The sequence below is a fragment of the Glycine max genome, chromosome 1, assembly GCF_000004515.6.
Source record: "Glycine max cultivar Williams 82 chromosome 1, Glycine_max_v4.0, whole genome shotgun sequence".
Classification (NCBI taxonomy): Eukaryota; Viridiplantae; Streptophyta; class Magnoliopsida; order Fabales; family Fabaceae; genus Glycine; species Glycine max.
In genome coordinates this window covers 41,317,919-41,335,561 of record NC_016088.4, presented here as the reverse complement: position 1 = coordinate 41,335,561, position 17,643 = coordinate 41,317,919, and the positions used below count along the sequence as shown (strand labels likewise).

General features: G+C 30.9%; 1 protein-coding gene and 1 long non-coding RNA gene across 3 annotated transcripts in view; one reads left to right on the top strand and one right to left on the bottom strand.

Annotated features, from left to right (window-relative positions):
* LOC100798947 (probable leucine-rich repeat receptor-like serine/threonine-protein kinase At3g14840) overlaps positions 1 to 16,044 on the bottom strand; it is a 35,686-nt gene extending 19,642 nt beyond the window's left edge. The window contains exons 1-16 of one of the 2 annotated variants that reach the window (XM_006574114.3): positions 15,886 to 16,044; positions 15,360 to 15,516; positions 9,951 to 10,022; positions 9,493 to 9,561; positions 9,144 to 9,215; positions 8,983 to 9,054; positions 8,786 to 8,857; positions 8,449 to 8,520; positions 8,283 to 8,354; positions 8,128 to 8,199; positions 7,915 to 7,986; positions 7,463 to 7,534; positions 6,784 to 6,846; positions 4,725 to 4,793; positions 4,590 to 4,625; positions 4,419 to 4,456 (exon numbers count right to left, since the gene is read on the bottom strand). In XM_006574114.3, the coding sequence (XP_006574177.1) occupies positions 4,419 to 4,456; positions 4,590 to 4,625; positions 4,725 to 4,793; positions 6,784 to 6,846; positions 7,463 to 7,534; positions 7,915 to 7,986; positions 8,128 to 8,199; positions 8,283 to 8,354; positions 8,449 to 8,520; positions 8,786 to 8,857; positions 8,983 to 9,054; positions 9,144 to 9,215; positions 9,493 to 9,561; positions 9,951 to 10,022; positions 15,360 to 15,516; positions 15,886 to 15,979 (1,174 nt within the window). In that variant the 5' untranslated portion in view covers positions 15,980 to 16,044. The remainder of the gene's footprint in view (positions 1 to 4,418; positions 4,457 to 4,589; positions 4,626 to 4,724; positions 4,794 to 6,783; positions 6,847 to 7,462; positions 7,535 to 7,914; positions 7,987 to 8,127; positions 8,200 to 8,282; positions 8,355 to 8,448; positions 8,521 to 8,785; positions 8,858 to 8,982; positions 9,055 to 9,143; positions 9,216 to 9,492; positions 9,562 to 9,950; positions 10,023 to 15,359; positions 15,517 to 15,885) is intronic. The other variant, XM_014774681.2, reaches the window with a different exon arrangement.
* On the top strand, positions 11,881 to 12,464 carry LOC106798422 (uncharacterized). Its single transcript, XR_001387972.2, has 2 exons — positions 11,881 to 12,039; positions 12,166 to 12,464. It is a non-coding gene; the product is annotated as an uncharacterized lncRNA (long non-coding RNA).
* Positions 16,045 to 17,643: the final 1,599 nt, after the last annotated feature.

Sequence of the window (17,643 nt, the reverse complement as noted above, 5' to 3'; positions counted from 1 at the left end):
AATACTTTCAAAAATAAAGAAGCTCGGGGTCTAAGTGGTATGAGTTCCGTACCTAGTGGTTCTGTGGCACAAACAGGTAATTGGAGTACCCCTAGCTCCCTTAATTGTACCTCAAATATGTATGTACCTTGGATCATTGATTCAGGTGCCTCGGATCATATGACCAGTCTTTCTTCTTTATTTAAAACCTATTCTCCTTGTTCTGGAAGTGAAAAAATTAGAATTGCAGATGGTACTTTTTCCGCAATTGCAGGAAAAAGGGATATTACCTTATCTAAAAACATTGACTTAAAAAATGTTTTACATGTACCTAAACTTACCTATAACCTTCTCTCTGTTAGCAAAATCTGCACTGATTCCCATTGCAGTGTGAAATTTTTTGACACTCATTGTGTTTTTCAGGACCGAACTTCGAGGAAGATGATTGGCAGTGCTAAGATGATGGATGGACTTTACTACTTTGAGAATACTTTCGAAAATAAAGAAGCTCGGGGTCTAAGTGGTATGAGTTCCGTACCTGTTAGGGACCAAATAATGCTCTGGCATAAGCGACTAGGGCACCCAAGTTTTCAATATCTTAGGCATTTGTTTCCAAACTTATTCAAAAATGTTGATTGTTCTTCTCTTGAATGTGAAAGTTGTGTTCTTGCTAAAAATCAAAGAGCTCCTTATTACTCTCAACCTTATCATGCATCTAGACCTTTCTATTTAATCCATAGTGATGTTTGGGGTCCTTCAAAAATTACAACTCAATTTGAAAAAAGGTGGTTTGTAACATTCATTGATGATCACACCCGATTATGTTGGGTCTACCTTATGCATGAAAAATCTGAAGTTCCTAATATATTTAAACTTTTCTCACAAATGATAGAAACTCAATTTGACACAAAAATCTCCATTTTGAGGAGTGACAATGGAACTGAATATTTTAATAAAAATCTCAATGAGTTTCTAAAAAATAAAGGCATTCAGCATCAATCGACATGTCTAAATACTCGTCAACAAAATGGCACTGCTGAGAGAAAAAATAAACATCTCCTTGAAGTAGCCCGTGCCATCATGTTTGAGAGTAATGTTCCAAAATATTTGTGGGGGGATGCTGTCCTAACAGCAACCTATCTTATAAATAGAATGCCCACTCGTGTGTTAAATTACCGCACACCTTTGGACACTTTCAAAACAATTTTTCCAGCATGTCGATTACATACTGAAATGCCTTTAAAAGTGTTTGGTTGTACTGTTTTTATGCATACACCCTCCATATCTCGGTCTAAACTGGACCCAAGGGCAGAAAAGTACATCTTTGTTGGATATTCTCCAAACCACAAGGGATACAGAGTATTTAATCCTATTACAAAAAAGCTTTGTGTTAGCATGGATGTTACCTTTCTAGAACATCAACCTTTTTTTCAAAAAAATTCCCTTCAGGGGGAGAATGATAATGTGAGTGAAGACAATTTTTTACATTTGCATGAACCATTGCCTATCCCTGTTGTGCATACTGAAAATACAGATTTTATTGATCAAACAAATGAAAACAAGTTACACAACAAGGAAGACCATGTGGAAACAAGTCCTGAATTTTCCAAAGGAAATCCTATGCCAGACTTAGGTGGAGCCCAAGCAGGGAAAGAAATACCACAGTCAAATAAAGAGTGTCATGTTTATACTCGGAAATATCCTAAAAGGATCAAAGAGCAGCCCATCATCTCAGCACCAAACCAAGCAGAACATCCGGAGGAAGGCCAAGGAGAAATACCAAGAGAAAGTCGAGGTAACACTGAAATTCCCGCTTCTACTATTGAACTGCCCATAGCTATTAAGAAAGGAACCAGATCCTGCACTCAAAACTCAAAAAAGGCTACCACAAACCATCCCATTTCCCAATATGTTTCTTATAAAAATCTTTCCCAGAATCACAGAGCCTTTACCTCTAAAATAACAAATCTGTTTGTGCCTAGAAACATTGAGGAAGCACTAGATGATCCCAATTGGAATTTAGCAGTCTTAGAAGAGTTGAATGCATTAAAAAAGACTGGGACTTGGGAACTTGTTGACCTACCACGTGACAAAAAACAGGTGGGCTGTAAGTGGGTCTTTACCATTAAGTGCAAGGCTGATGGGAGTGTAGAAAGGTACAAGGCGAGATTAGTAGCAAAGGGATTCACCCAAACTTACGGAGTAGACTATCAGGAGACTTTTGCTCCAGTCGCTAAACTTAACTCTGTTCGAATTCTTCTATCCCTTGCTGCAAATTGCAACTGGCCTTTACATCAATTGGATGTAAAGAATGCTTTCTTGAATGGAGAACTAGAGGAAGAAGTGTTTATGAGCCTTCCCCTGGGATTTGAAGAACTTGGAAGAAATAAGGTGTGTAGACTAAAGAAGTCATTATATGGGCTGAAACAATCTCCAAGAGCATGGTTTGAAAGGTTTGGAACAGTGGTAAAAGGGCTTGGATATATCCAAAGCCAAGCTGATCACACATTGTTCTATAAACATTCAACAAATAATAAGATTGCTATCTTGATTGTTTATGTTGATGATATTATTCTGACAGGTGATGATAGTTTGGAACTCAAAAATTTGAGGGAGAAACTTGCTAAAGCTTTTGATATCAAGGAACTTGGCCCATTGAAATACTTCCTTGGAATTGAATTTGCAAGATCAAAGGAAGGTATCTTTATGAACCAGTGAAAGTATATTCTGGATCTTTTAAAAGAAACAGGATTACTTGGATGCAAGGCTGCAGAAACACCCATGGAGCCCAACTTAAAACTACAATCAGCTGAAACAGAAAATATGGTGGACAAAGGAAGATACCAGCGACTAGTGGGGAGGCTAATATATCTATCTCACACGCGTCCAGACATAGCCTTTGCTGTAAGCATGGTAAGTCAGTTTATGCATGCACCAGGACATGAACACTTGGAGGCAGCTTTCAGAATCCTAAGATATTTGAAGGGATCACCTGGAAGGGGACTTTATAAAAACCATGGACATCTTCAGGTAGAAAAGGCTACACTGATGCGGACTGGGCTGGGAGTGTGACAGACCGAAGATCAACATCAGGCTATTGCACCTTTGTTGGAGGAAACTTAGTTAGTTGAAGCAAAAAACAGAGTGTTGTAGCAAGGAGTAGTGCAGAAGCTGAATTTAGAGCACTTGCTCATGGAATTTGTGAAACATTATGGGTGAAAAAACTTCTACAAGAATTAAAGGTTCATAGTTCTCCTCCAATAAAACTATATTGTGATAACAAGTCAGCAATATCTATTGCACATAACCCAGTCCTACATGATAGGACCAAGCATATCGAAGTTGATAAACACTTCATCAAAGAGAAGATAGAAAGGGGGCAGATCTGTATTACATATATTCCCACTACAGAACAATCAGCAGACATCTTAACCAAAGGATTACCCAAAAAATCATTTGACAACATCACTAGCAAGCTGTCTATGGAGGATATCTTTAAGCCAGCTTGAGGGGGAGTGTTGACAGGGTGTAAAATATAGCATTTACAGCTCTTAACTGGCAGTAACTAATTCTGTCCGTATATAATTATTCTGTTTCCTTGTACAGTTAAAATATATATTACAAAATATTTCAACTGTTTCAATATTGTTTGTAAGTTTGTTTGTAATCATAGTGTTTGATTAATGTAAATCCAAACTCAGGTTATTTGATCATAGGCTGTTATTAAACCAGTATAAAAATCATTGTGCAATTCTTTCTCTCTCTCCTTAAAATTCTTTCTATTGAGTTTGGTTTTTTAACATGCTTTAGTTAACTGTAATTGTTAAAGATTAAGCTGATATGAAACTGAACCCAAGAACTAAAGGAAATTTCAAAAGCATCACTTACTCATCATTGATTCAAAATATTTTTTATACTTGGATCTATCCAAAGCAAGCTTTTATTTATTAAAAAGTCTGAAAAAAAATTTCAAAATGTTTTTGAAAAATTAAAGAGGATTTTTTTTATAAAGTTTTGAACACTCCTATTCACCCCTCCCTCCAGGAGTGTAGCCATTTTATCCAACACAAAACACCATTGTCCACTGTCACTGGAAAATTTTCAATAACCTTTCCTGGCTGGAATCATCACAAAAGACTAGCTTAAGGCACCAAGGCATCAAGGCTCAAGCTTAGTTATTTAGGATGATATTACATTTCTTCGGTTTTATAACACCATTGTAACTTAATAGTGAGGTTTAGTATCCTACTCCTACAACAACTTTTTTTCTTATATAAAAAGTTTGGCAATCTAGTGTAGCGAGAGATATCCCTTTGTTATTGTATCTCTAAGTAAAAAAAAAAAAAAAAAGAAGGTATATATACATTAAAAACCAACCATTTCAAATGTCAAAATAATAACTAATAGTCTATAGTGAAAACCAAGATAAATCAACTTACTTTTACACGGAATGTTTGACAAACATGAAACATTTCCTCTGAAAAAATAAAATAAAGTTACAAAGGAAGAATGGAGTGAGGTAGGGGTGATAAATCAGCACACATTATAACCTGTATAAACTTGTTAATATTTAGTATAAAAAAATATAGAATTAAGAACATTAAACTTACAAGCTGTTTCCATTAGAAAATGAAGCAAACAAGTTCCTGAGGCATATGGTAAATGGTCAAGGCTTAGATAGCTTCTTAAAACTACAAAATTAAAAATAAAGAAAAATAAAAGTATGAAACTGCAAGGAGTCTTACACAGTTTCCCGTTGACACTGTAGCTCCTCTATGTTGTTGCCGATGCTAAGATTGTTATATGAGAGATCTCTGTATAAGGTTCATATAATGTGTGATTTAGAAACTAAGATCACACAAGATGTTGACTTCATGGACTTGATTAAGAATTCTAAAAGTCTTAATAGGAGATTCCATCAAAGGGAAAATCAAAATGGTCCGCTATGAGCTACTTATCAACTATTGAATTGAGCATAGAGCATACAACTATAACGAAGTACGGAAAAAAATTCCAGCAACAAAATATCAAAAAGTTTATGAGTAGCTAAAAGAAGAAAATATTATGACAGCAATTGCTTAGTAACATATTTTTTTTAATAAAATTAGCATGCATCACTTCCATAGGAAAGCATACAGGAACCAAAATCAGACTCAACAAAAATGGAATTCTATTGGTGATCTTATTAATAATCATTAATAGCAATAGGAAATTTATAAAACCTTAGCTATCCTTTGTGGTGCGGTTCTCCCAAGATTCTTATCAATTGGCATCGTGAGCAATGCAGGTGGACACTAAGGCTATAGTGTGTGGTGGGCTATCAGGAGCCAATTAGGTATGGGATTCTATTGTAGGGTTTATAAGACCTTACACTCTCCAACTACAATGGCTAAGTTTTGCGGTGTGGTTCTCCCAAAGTTCTTACCAACTGATCAAGACAAAGAGTATCTTTCCCTCAACAATGGCTACAGCCAACATATGAAGTCAAATATTTGTTAGCACCAGCTATACTTAATGAGACTAAAAGTAAAAACATGCTACAGATCTATAGGCCTCACACAGCTCTTTCTTCTTACATGTCATATATTTTTACATTGTCAAGTACTACTTGTGGAATAATCAGATTGGAGTTATGGCAAAGACAAAACTTATATGTAGTTGGATAGATGCTTTTAGGGATGTTTTACCTTAATAACTCACGCAATTAAACTCAACATTAAATGTTGACATGGATTTCCAAGATAAAACTCCAATTTTGATGGAGAAGACCAAAAGTACCTAACAACATAAGCTAAGTTTTGTTCTTTTGGAAAACATTGGATTAGTTCCTCAGTTTGGAGCAGTTACTTTTGGTGAAGTTCAAAGGTTTTGGTAAGAATAAGGACGGTGAAGCCTTATGTCAATGTGAAGCTGATTTAGCTCTTTGATGTATATCGATGGAGCAGAATGCTCAAGTGAGATTCTTTAGATCCATTATATGATAAGACTCTATAGTCACGTCTTCCTCTTGTGGAAATCTCTTTCTGATAACAAGATAGATTTGCAAGCTTCTTTAGCTTTTTGTTTTCTTTGTTTCTCTCTATTTGAGAGAGTGGAAGATATTGGTAAATTCTTAGTAAAGCCGACATCTTATCCTCCTCATTGGTTGAACTAATTTTCTATACACTCTAATATTATTTCTTCTATAGCAAAATAACTAAATAAACTTTTAATAACTAATAGAATAGTGAAAAAACAACACAATGGCTTTTTTCTTCTAGTTTATATTCAACATTACCATAGTTGCTCTGGATCATTTGTTCCCCGAATGATTCAGTTTATCTATAAAAAAAAATGTTATTGCCTACATCATGCTAAAAGAAACAAAAGCAGAGTATAGCATGTAATATAATCCAAGACCTTTTTTCTTCATATTCAAAATTTTGTTTTTGTCATATGGATTTTATAGTACAACGAGGCAAGGGAGAAATAGCGTTACTGTCAAAATACAAAAAAGAAAGACAATGATACAAGCTTGAATTTTCTTTTCTATAAAATCTATCCAAATGTACTCAGATTATTTGTCTCTAATATATGGGAGTGTTTTCTATTTTTACTTTTTTGTTTAATGAAAAGATCAAAGGATTCTTATCTCTTCCTAAGGACGAAGTTAGAATTTTTCTGCATATTTTGCACTAAAAGCACTATGCCAAAGTTATGCACAAAAGGAACAAATAATTAGTGCAAGGGCACCATTTTATCAGTCAAAATACTTGAATTACTAAATTAATAAATCATATAGGTAGCATTTGAAAGGTAACTCACACATAGTGAGGTCTATCTATCAACCGAGGCAGCGATCCAGTGAGATGATTCCCTTCTAAAAAACTAGCAAAGCAAATATCAAGTCAATTAATATAACTCAAATTATTGATAGAAAAATGACAAATAGACTAGTGAACTATATTCAAAATTACGTGGACTGTCTTTAAGGATTTATCTAGTTTTACCTCACCAATATTAGTTTCAATTCAGTGACCAACATAAATGAATGACAAAAATTCCAGTCACCGATATCTTTTTCTGCTTTGCTACTCCTTAATTCCACTTATTGCTTTTCCTATCAATTTTTCTTTATTTTCTATTGCTTTTTTCCTCAAAAAATAGAAGCATATGGAGAAAAATTTCTTTCAAAGGGTTAAATACATTGTTCTGAACATTCAAGCAAAGTCAAATGAGGGATGTATGTGTCCATTCCAAATAAAAAGACTACAGAAACACCGATATGTTTAAGTCTTTAGTTGAACAAACATATTGGCGAACAGTTAGCAAATTCATGCCATGATACTGTATGTCTATCCAAAATAACCCAGTTAGAACTTTTACCATTTCAAACTAAAACTGAACAAAGTTTAATGAAATAGAATAGCACTTCCTAGCTACTCAGAAATGTATGAGATTATTTTGGTGTAAAAATATAGAAAAATTATGGAAAATTTCTTACAGCATATTCAAGTGCGGAAGATCACCAAAAATGCTTGGAATTGGTCCAGTTAATTTGTTGTAGCTAACATCTCTAGAAAAGAAATTACGGTCAGAATATGTTCTTTTCTAATGGGAAAATTAAATTAAAGGAACATAAAACATAGCTCCTATAATGTAGTGCATACAACAATTATGTTTTAAGTTCTTCACCAAATCAGTGAGAGTAAAATGCAAGACTTTTACAAGCTTCTAAATATTGAAAAAAAAAAACCCAAGTTTCACATTGGCTAGAAATAGTGTCAAGATAGAATATATAAGTAGAGGACAACCCTCACCACTGAGTTAGTTTTTGGGGTTGAGTTAGACTCAAACTCATATTTTAACTCTAAATATACTAAAATATGACAATAAAAATTGAGATTTATCATCTTAAAAAGAACATAAAGGAAAAGAAAATAAACCACCACTTACAATACTTCCAAATTAGTCAATTTTCCAAGATTCTCTGGCAAGGATCCAATAATGTTGACACTCCTCAATATTCTGGCAACCAATCATACAATATGCAAAGTGATAGCAACAACACATAAGCATATCTTTATTTTCATTCCCTGAAACACTTTCTTATCAAGACAATAACTTGAATAATAAAAATAATAATCATAATCATATCATCTGACTCACAGTGTTAACAAGTTTGTCATATTATTAAGTTGTGGAAACCGTGAATCAGATCCATTCAAGTCGGTGACCCTCCTGCATATCATATTTTAATCACTTATACAATAAAAAGCATGTTAATGCTTAAATCTTGGTTCATTAGAGAGCATCATACTTACAAGTCAGTAAGATTTCTCAGAATTGAAATTCCAGAAGGAATTGGCCCACTCAAACCACTCCCTTGCATAACACTAAAAATATGTTTTGGATAAGGCGACATTACGTTAAAAGAAATTAAAACAACTAAAGTTCGTTAAAGAAAAGGAGAAAAAAATATAATCACACAGTATCTCAAGATTTATCCAGCTCTGTATAAAATTGGGTATTGCTCCAGAGAATTGATTGTCGCCAATTCTACTGCATTGTAGGAGGATAAACCACAAATAGAAGTTAAATACGTTAGAGATATAAAACCAAACATAATCTTTCAACTAACTTCCTAATCTTTGAGAGTTGATTCTTGACATGGCATCAAAACCTCCATAATTAAATGGCTAAGAGTTAGATCCTTGTCTCCCCAACTCTTCAAAATAAAGTTAATTTCAGCATAAGATAGAGTAGGCCTAAGCATTCTCAATGTCAAATACAATACAATCTAACATATTAAATGCACAAAGCTTACAGTTCCTTCAATGTTGTGAGCCTAGCCAATGTTGCAGGTAACTCTCCAGTGAAATTGTTGGAGGTTAGATGCCTAAAGGAACAAGTAATGAATGGAAGGCATAGAATATGCACCAAATGATCAATAAACTTAGCTTCAGAAATCAATATCGATCAACCAAATTCAAAGTCATACAGAGACTACTGAAAAGGGCTTACAGTTTTTCAATCTGGGTAAGATTCCCAAGCTCTAGAGGAAGACTTCCAGATAACTGATTGAACTCCAATACTCTATTCATTTTAAATTCAGATCCTCTAAACTCTCACAAAAAGAAAAACTAGAAAGGGAAAAACTTCAATATACAAAACCAGAAACTTACAAAGCTTTGAGAGTGGTGATGTTTCCAAGCTCCTTTGGGATTGGACCAGTTAGACGGTTTCCAAGAAAGGAACTTACAAAAGGGAAATTGTACAATTAGATTCCCCATTGTTTTAGGAAATAAGGACAAGATAACAAATTAAAAAAAATTATGAGACATTAAAAAAAAGAGAAAAACGAAAACCCGTTGTCTTTAATTTTTTTTTTTTTATTGTACCATTGTCTTTAATTCTATCCTCAAGAGAATCCTAATCAAATAATAGTATTTATCTTTTAATATTTTAAATTGGGCCACTCATGAAGGAGGAAAATTAAGAGTGAAAGCAAAGGAACAAAGCATGATATATTACATGTTGACGAGATTTAAGGTTCCCAATTGCTTAGGAATTGTACCATTAAGGTAGTTCCGAGTGAAGTCACTGCAATAAATTAAAGACAAAGAATTAATAAATCAAATAATACTAATGAAGGTATATATCAAGATAAATTGTCTTTTAAGTCCGAAAACATTTTTAAATTTATATTTTTAGTTCTTAAATTTTTTATTTCTGTTTTCATTCTTTTAATTTATTTTTCATTTTTCTTTTAGTCATTTAATTTTTTCGTCCTTATTTTTAATTCTTTTAGAAACTAAAAGTTAGAAAGGAAAAATTGTTAAAAGACTAAAAATAGGATGAAATAATAAGTTAAAAGATTAAAAACAAAGAAAAAGAATTCATGAACTAAAAATTATAATTTTATTAAAAGATAATAAAGCGTGTATATTATAATGTCAAATTGTAAGTTAAGAATGTTACATCATACTTACATTTGTTGGAGATAGGGTAATCTGACCAGATCCGCTGAGATAATACCCGAAAGATTTTGTTCTTTTAAAATGCTGCAGCCATTAAAAATCATGAAGTTGTTAATGCAGAATAAAGAATGAAAATATTATATATATAGTGTGTGTGAATGAGAGACGAACAAACTTTAACTATTTACAAATATATTAATTTTTTTATAATTTTAATATTGAGCAATGCCATTAACGATTATATTACTATTTCTGCTCATTTTTTAAAATTATTAGCTTTAAAATATATTTCCGGACAATAATAATTAGAAAATGAAAGATTGTGAGTTCTCCTTAAAAGATGAATGAGTGTGTAACCACTTAGAATCAAAAGAATTATGACGTTATGTTTAGAGTGTGTTAATTGAAAAGTCATGTAATGATTATTTTTGGGTCATTATTTTAATATAAAGTATTTATTGATTTTGTAATGATTAATTTTTATTGAAAAAATTGATTAGTTATTTTTAGTAAAATCTTGCCTCTCAATTATGTTTTTTTAATACTAAGACTTGAAGTTGAAATCTTTCTTAAAGAATATTGAGTCTATGTATTAAATAAAGGACTTAATGGTTAGTCATATAATAATTATGAATTATTGTACTATAAATTGAGTAGTAATTGATGTAGCTTGTATGTCAAATGGATTAGAATCTTCTCAATTCTCTCTAGTTTCCTCTTTCTATTTTTCTAACCATATTGTCAACATATGTAAGATCATTTTCACTTTATTGTTTCTCCTTCTTTATAAAATCATCTTCTAAAAGTTTGATTTAATTATTAATTATTTTTTATATTATAATACCCTTAATTAATTACAATATTTTTTCGTTAAACATTAATTACTCCTAATTGAGAAACAATTAAACGGAGAGAGAAATAAAGATAATTTTGGAAGAGCAATATAAATAATTGACAAATTTAATGTGATTAACTAAAATAACTCATTTTTTAATGGATGTAAATTAGTTGAAAGAATTTTATATATAGGAACAGAGGTAGTATTAATTAATAATTTAATGATGGAAATTAATAAATAAATAATTATATATATATATATATATATATATATATATATATCAATATACTTTATTTATAATTTAGTTATCAAAATATAATTTATGAATTTAATATACTGAATTATCAATGATGATTTTAATTATGTTAATAAATATATAATCATTGACCTAATCACATGTAACAAGTTTAGTTAAATTAAATTAGTATTTAGTGATAACAAAGAATGAAATTGTTTTTTAAATTGAATACTATTTATAACCATTAATTAGAATTGTTATTATTATATTAATTTTCTAACTTTTAGTCATTGGATTTATAAATTGAATTTTCTATATAAGCTCGAGCAAAATGTTGTGATAATTAGCATTTTGGTCCCTTTTGTTATAATTTCAGTGATTTTTATTTCTTTTTCTATTCCATTGATTTACTTATCATTATCTTTTATTTAAGACCGAATGTTAAGCATTTTGATCCTCTTTATTCTTATTATCATAAATTTCTTTGATATTAATTATATCATAATATTTACGCCTTTGATTTCATAGTTGAAGTGCAAAAAGTAAAAGAGATTTTAGAGTGAACGGTTGCATTTATAAGAAAACGTCTCTTTAATCACTTGATTGATTGCTCATATTATAAAGCGGGAAAAGGTTATTGTAGACACTTTTGACATGTAATTTTTTGTGGTACAAATTCTTCCTTTATAATATTCTCAAAATACAAAAAAATTCAAATATCAAAATCTCAACTTAATATTTTGCTTATTAGTTTTTTTAAAATAATTTTAAATAAATCTGATGGTTATCTAATAAAATACACATGTTCTCTCTCCCAACACATTGTTCGATCGCTGACGTTGGTTAATTAAAATGCTGCCAATCACCACAATGATTAGATATGTCTTCTTTCTTCTTTTCCTTTTTCTTCTTTAAGAAAAAACTGACCTTAATCTATGCTTTTTTTCTTGTAAAAAGACTCACCATTTTCGTTTTTGTTCCAATGTTGCAAGCAAATGGTTGTCTCTCTTGAACACCATGACGGAGTAAGTAAAAATTCTTTTTTCTTCCTTTTTTTTTTATCACCCTTCTCTTTTGTTTTCTTTTATATAGAAACCCTCTATGACATGGATGTTTTCTTTTCCTGTTTCTACTTTGTGTTCCACTTGTAGCTACAAAATTAAAAATTGACATCCAATCTCAATGACAATATCTAGAGGGTTTGGGATTTGTAAGGGCACAATCATGGGTATCACAGAGGAGATGATCGGACCCTAACTTAGGGTTGTTGTTATGCTACCGTCGGCCACTATGAGACAACAGCATGAGTGTTTTTTTCTTTTTTTCCTCTATGTTTTTAATATATGGTTTTATGTAGGTTAATTTTTTTTAATGTAGATTAATTTTTCTTTTTTAATGTAGGCTATAATGTGAGACATATTTCATGTATGTAGAGATTTCCTTTATCTTCTTTTTTAAAGAGTAATATTTTTGTTGTGGACCTATATGTTGATTTACGAATTTGATATCTGGGCTTGTTTCCTTTTGTTGTAAACATTGAGGTGACGTTCTATACTCAAGTCTAAGAAATCATCCTAGCTAGATACAGGATTGAGGAAGTTAAATTTAACAAGAGCAAGGATGATAAATATTATTCCCCAATTTATAGTAATAGTAATGTTTTACAGTTTTTGTTATTTAATTTAAATTTTTACAGTACAATTTTATTTTTTCCATTCTTTGTTCTCTTATTTGTTTTCTTAATAGAAAATAATTTGCAAGTGGGTTTGACAAGTGAATTTGACATGTTCAATTTGTTTCTCATTGGAATCACTCCAAAAGTCATATTTGTTAATGCTAGAGGTGGCTCAGTTTGATGTAAGTTGTAAATTTCTTGCTTTTTTGCTTCAAGTTCTTTTCTACATTTCATGATCAGGAGACAAAATCAAAGAATGAATGACAAATCTTTCAAACTTCGATCTATCTTTATATTGGGCTTATTATCATGTTTTAACCCTCTTTTTATATTATTATAAAAATTGTTTTTTATTTCAAATTGTCCTATTGTGCTTTTAATTAATAGTTTTTGATCTGTTGAGTTTATGATCTTCTTCTTTTTTGTTAAGAGTTTTATCTTTTTTTTTATCTATTCAAATTTTACCATATAGATTTCAAAATTGATTTGCATGTTATGTTCATAAAAAAATTCAGGAAATATCATATTGGCTTGCATGTTACGTTCATGAAAAATTCTATAATCAAGTATAATAATTTCTCTCTTTTTTGTTTGCATTTTATTCCCTTCTAATATGTTCCTAATAGTCACCATATCATGAAAACGATAGAATTCATGAATCCTATAGCTAACAAGGTATTTGTGATATTGTTATATTTCTTTCTTTTATGTAGTTAGATTCTTTTATGTAGTTAACTTATTTATTAGTTATATTGTTTAATTTTTTTTTCTTTCTTGCTGAGAACAAGAATTCTCGAGGTTATTTACACACAAAAGAGATAAATTGACACAAAAAGATTGAAAAGCTCAAGGATTACTCAAATTACAGATCCTATTAGCAAAGAATAAGATTCCAATTTGGCTCAATAGTTGAAAAGGATGTGTTACTTGCGCATAGAATCACATAGGATGACAACATTCTTTTATATATTCATTTCTTATGTATCCCTTAATTACTTCATTTTTATGTTAACATTCTTTTATATTTTGACTTTTGTGGTATGATATGTTATTGTATAGATTAATTGCATACCAAAGAGTTGAAAATTAATATGTATTAAAATTACAAAATCATTTAATTATGAATACAAATGTATAATATATTATAGCAATGATAATAACATAATCATAATTGTGATTATGTTATTATCATTGCTATAATACATTTTTATTTATAATTAAATATTTTTTATTTTAATTAATTAACATATTATATATATTCATAATTTTGGTATAAATTATGGTTTAAAACTTAAATAGAAGTTAAGACAAATATATTTTTATCCAAGTTTCTCATGAAATATCACCATAAAACTATACTTTAATTTTAAGAAAATGCATTTTTATTTTAAAAATAATTTTAATTTTTCATAATTATTTATTAATTTTAAAACTGAAAGTGATTTTAAAACTGCCCATGATCCTGCAATTGTGCAAGTAAGTACATTTAAGACAAGTTAAAATTTTGCAAATGGTAAGAATCTTAGTTTTTCAAGTTAAAAGTTTCTTTTAGTACAAGTAAAAATATCATGTTACTCTTATTAGATTATTTAATAGGATAAATAATCAAAATAATTAATAAAATTATCACATAATTATTTTATTTTTAGGAAACTTTCCCAAAAGTATTTATGGTCAACCAAATAAATTGTTTCATTATCAGGTATCATGATTCTCAAGATTCATTGATTCTTGAAAAGACTTTTTCCCTAACAAATGCCTCCTACAAGATAAGTAAGGGTATAATTGATACTCCTTATGGTTCTTATTATAAGGCACTTTGAATATCAATCACACTAACCAATAAAAGTAATTATTTCAACTAATTTTATTGATTTTAAAAAAGAAATGTTACTAATATACTCCCTCTAGTCCTATATATTGGTCACTCTCAACCGAATCATTAAGATCAAGGAAGGAAAGTTAAGTCATTAAATATATTTTAAAATAAAATAAATTTCTAATTATACCCTAATATAATTACACATCCAACTAATTTCACTAATAACTAATTAAGTGTTTAACCTAAATTATTATCTCATATTCTCTCTCTTTCACGTCATTATTATTATTCACTCATTACTCTATTATCCCATCAATGGATATGACCAATATCAACTTTCAATCTCAATATTTCTCTTCCCTAATAATGAAGTGTTGAAAATAGTATAAATAACATAATTAAAAAATCATTATTAATAGGTTAGTTGATGACTTATAAATAAAATAAGTATTTATCAATATATAAGACGGGAGGGAGTACCAATTATGTTCTTATTAAATATTAGTAGTCAACTTGTTAAGAGTGTTATGAAGGGTATGAAAATATCAAAACTCCATAAATATTATGCATCACTATCAATTAAAAACGTAAATACTTTGAATATTTAATAAGAGTCATTAATGAAAAAATATTAAATGACTCATAAAAAATTTAAAATGCCTTATAAAAAGAATTATCAATTTCTTTTAAACTATCTCTTATTATAATAAGGAACATATATAATATATAATAAAAGAGTAATTAATGTGATAGTTAACTTTTCAAACAACATATAAACAAAACATAAATTTAACAAAAAAAGTAGTCCTATAACCTATGGACAGAGAGAGAGATTGAGAGAGACGTACATGCTTACAACATGGCAAGTGTGATTAACAAACGAACAATTGCATGTGACAACATTTTTTTGGGAAGAATTCCAATTACTCTTTCCATCACATGGATCTACGCTGTAGTTCCAATTTTTCTTCCCAATTGTGTGTGCTATGTCTCTCAGAGCTTGCACTAACACACGCACATAAATATAAATGTTTATATCAATAAACTCTATCTATCAAATAAAAATAACCAAACTACCCCATCACGAATCAAAGCAAGAATAGAATAAAATGACTAAGATCTATCTACGCTTGTACATTTTTCTTTGGATAATGAAAAGTATTATATATTAATAAAGGAGATAAGCTCGATAGTTACCAGCAGTACCAACAAGCCTCTCAGGATGATTACATCCGTTACCAAAGAGAAGGGTGACTCTTAAGGCATCATTCTCAACATAAGTAATACCACCCTACCAACTTCCAGTAGTATGCTAAAGTGTATAACAATTAAAATACAAAATAACATCTACGCATGTACATGTGCATTACGTACCTTCGTCTTCTGGCAAAGTGGCTCCAACAGCTAAGGAAGCAAAGCACAAAGGAAGAAGGAAAAGAAGAGAAAATCCAGAGAAGACACTCATCATTATTGTCGGTGATCGGAAATGAATGGTTCGGGTTTTGTGATTATAAAATTATAAGTAGGGACTAAAGCATTAGAGTCACGTGCATTGCTATGGGCTAATAGGAAGACTTTTGAACACACAAAACAACAAATGGAAGTCGTCGACAGAAAAAGACTTATTTTATATATATATATATATAATAAAGAAATTTTCTTACAATAAAGTTTTGAATAATTCACAAAAAAAAAAATTAAATTTTACGAAGGTTAAACACTTGCCCACAAGTTCTCCTTCCATTAGACATTAATACTGTTTGAGCGATGAGAGAAAATTAAACAAGAAAAGGAAAAGGAAGAGATAGTGAAGAAAAAATGGCATTCGTAGTTTGATATAGTTTCTTTAAAAATTTTAATGGCCGCACACAATCACTGTGCTGGTGTGAAAATTGTGACTCATTAACCATGGAAAATGGCTAATAATTACCAACGAGTTTATTTCTTTTAGGCCCCACAAAGAAAGAGATTATGTTGAATGATTGGATTCTTAGTCTCTTAATAAATGTTATGCATACGTCGTTTTGTTGGAAAAGTTGTCTTAATAACTTAAGAGGGAAATGAATTAAGGCTCACAAAATTGCCAATAACAAATTTTTAATCCCTTTTTAAATAATAGGTTCAAGATGCAGAAGAAGAAACAACAATTAATTTAATAATGTTCTTTAAGCACGCAAGACAAAATTGATTGTAATAACATAAATGAAATAAGGGAAGACAAAAATGCAAACTCGATTTATATTAGTTCGGCCACTTCACGTGCCTATGTCTAGTCCTCAAGCAACCCATTTGAGATTTATATTGGTTCGACCACTTCATCCGCAGTCACCGGAACTCGAAGCCACGAAGCATCCAAAGCGCATACATCTCAAATTCCTCCCTCCATATAATCTCCTACGTTGTTTTCCTCAGAAGAACAACGTAAAGGGGGTTTCGACTTCATCCGCAGTCACCGAAACTCGAAGCCACGAAGCATCCAAAGCGCATACATCTCAAATTCCTCCCTCCATATCATCTCCTACGTTGTTTTCCTCGGATGAACAACGTATCCGGTACAATTCTTTTTTCTCTTCTCATTCCATTATCGACCCTAAGTTCGTAGACTTAGCTTTCTTTGATGATGAAGTGTTTGATTGCTTTCAAGCATTTCAAAATTATGGTTTAATTCAATTCATCTCCATGAAACTTCCTTTTTACCCTAAATTAGTTAGAGCCTTTTATTCTAACTTGGAAATTCAAGAAGATTCCTTGATTTTCGAAGTATATGGGATTAAGATGGTCATAGACCAGTCCCTTTTCTTTGAACTCACTCAATTTTCCAGTGACGGTGTACCGTTTGAAGGTACACTTGATGACGAGTGGAAGTTCAATTTTTTTGTTTCTGATGCCCGTCGAATGGTTTGCACCAATCAAGCGGATATGACCGGAAGGCTTCTTGCCAGTTCATTGGCATTCGAATGCTGCATCATGCATTACTTGATTGTGCACATTCTACTTCCTAGATCTTCCAACCTTGCACAAGTTTCTGAGGAAGATTTGATAATCATGTGAGTTTTCTTAACCGATCGTCAACTCGACTGGGCTCATCTTGTGAGATATCTCATACATAAGGCATTGCGATCAAATGCTCTA